The following is a 2,168-nucleotide window of genomic DNA, read 5'->3' on the forward strand; positions in this document are numbered from 1 at the left end:
TACATTTCATTATTACATTTCTTCACATTTGTATTATTAATACACTCAAGAAGTTTGATCTATTTAAAAGGCCTAATTTTAGAAAAATTGGAGTTTAAAGAAAAATTAATTTTTTGGAATTTCCCATGTTTCACCTTTTACTTCAAAATATCTCCGAAAATACTGGAGATAGGAAAAAAATGATAGATTATTAAATTGTAGCTTTTTTAATAACTAAAGTTCTTTTGTAGAGTTCTCTTTAATAACTAAAGTATCGCAGGATAGATGGGGTTGGAAACGAGGGGAGGAGGCCTATGTTCAGCAGTGGACTTTTGAGGCTGGATGATAGAAAGTTCTTTTGTGCATATATTTTCATTATAGTGAACTGTTAGCGAGATATAGCTGTTTAAAACCTCTATTTACGAGCAAACACCCCTTATTCGAGCCCTTTAAACCCACCCTAATTAAAAACTAAGGGATCTTACAGAATTTAGTATACACAGTCTTATAATTTTTCAAAAATCCTACGAAGTCATTTTTGAAAAAACTTTTTGTCGCCAAAAATGAAGGAGCTATGTTTATAAAACGAATATTTTTTTTTGAAAAATTCGGATAGTCCGCTTATGGATAATTTTCAATGTATGTAAAATACCACAGAACCGGTTCGTATACGGAAAGATGACAAAAAACTATTTGTATTTGTATTTGTACATATTTGTAAATTCGTATTTTTGTGTAAATAAATGTTTTTGTAATTCTTTAATTCCACTTTTTTTCTGTATAGATCTATTAAAATTTCTACTTACGAAAACTCTAATGTTACTAAGGGTGGTTTTTAAGGATTGAAATATTATGATATTATATCCTAAAGTATAAAACAATCATTATTTAACCAACCAAAACCAAATTTTACCCATATTAAAGTTTACAATGTTTTTATATAATTTTTGACAATAAGGGGTAGTTTATATTTTTTATATATAGCTCCAACAAGGGTGGTTTTAAGGGTTGAAATATTATGATAGTATATCTAAAAGCATAAAACAATCATTCTGTAACTAATAAGAACCAAATGTTGACAATATTAAAGTTTAAAATGTTATTTATAATTTTTTACAATTAAGGGTAGTTTTCACCCTTAAAAAAACAAAAGCGTACAACGGCTCAATATAGAAAATGAACTAGAGGGTGTAATGAGCCTAATCCCAAATTTGTGTACAAATCGATGCTGGACGAAATAATTGCGTGGTTTTGCCATTTTTTCAGCTTCATTTCCTCGACTATATTGCATATTGGCACTAGTATGCACGCCAAAAGTGAAGAAAGAAGAAGAATACAATGATTTTTCCTTGACAGACGTCATGTTCACAAAATTGTCTATATATTGTTTACAAAAATTATGGATATACTAGAAGATCAGATGATTAGAAAACCCGATGGAACTATAGTAGAATGGCATGTGTATTTAAAAAATGTGAAAATATTTATATTTTTCTTTTCAGCCGCATGTGTAAAGAACACAGAAGAACTTCTTGAGTTAATGAAAGAATTATATGCAGAAAATTTAAAGAAAAATATAGGAATGGAAATTATTTATGTGTCGGCGGATACAACAGAAGAAATGTATGAACAAGGCATTGCTGATCAGGGGCCATGGTGTGCTATTCCCTTTGAAGACGACATTTCTGTAGAACTAAGATATAGATATGATGTGACCTCTATGCCACAGCTTGTTGTGGTTAAGAAAGATGGAACCATAATATCAGCGAAAGGTAAGCGAGAGTTGGAAAGTTTAGGAAATAACGTGTTGGTGACTTGGACTGATTACATTCAAAAATAGACTATGAATAAATAATAATAAATTTATAAATTAACAGAATTATTCTTCTTGTAGATTAATTCTAGAACTATCACAATAGATCTCTACTAAAAATAAATATATCATTTATTGTGTACCTATTAAAATATTAAGTAGTGCTTACCAGAAATTATACAATTTATCATGACTTAGTTTTCCACAACTGAAGATCTAGCAAACTCATTTTTATCATCACTTATTAAAGTACTCCGAATCTGATGTATCTCCTATTTATTGTAGTTATTTGGACAAATGTTTGTCATTACGATGCACAATAATTATTGTTTGGAAAAGTAAAAATAAGTATGTGAAAGGAAGGCTTGAACATCAT

The 2,168-nt window shown here is 29.2% G+C and overlaps 1 protein-coding gene across 1 annotated transcript; it reads left to right on the plus strand.

Annotated features, from left to right (window-relative positions):
- The first annotated feature begins 1,336 nt into the window (after positions 1–1,336).
- LOC126882456 (nucleoredoxin-like protein 2) lies at positions 1,337–1,966 on the plus strand. Its single transcript, XM_050647418.1, has 2 exons — positions 1,337–1,426; positions 1,482–1,966. Exon 2 carries the CDS (start codon positions 1,520–1,522, stop codon positions 1,817–1,819), a length of 300 nt encoding a protein of 99 aa, XP_050503375.1. The 5' UTR covers positions 1,337–1,426; positions 1,482–1,519; the 3' UTR covers positions 1,820–1,966.
- Positions 1,967–2,168: the final 202 nt, after the last annotated feature.

Source organism: Diabrotica virgifera, chromosome 3 (assembly GCF_917563875.1).
Source record: "Diabrotica virgifera virgifera chromosome 3, PGI_DIABVI_V3a".
Taxonomy (NCBI): Eukaryota; Metazoa; Arthropoda; class Insecta; order Coleoptera; family Chrysomelidae; genus Diabrotica; species Diabrotica virgifera.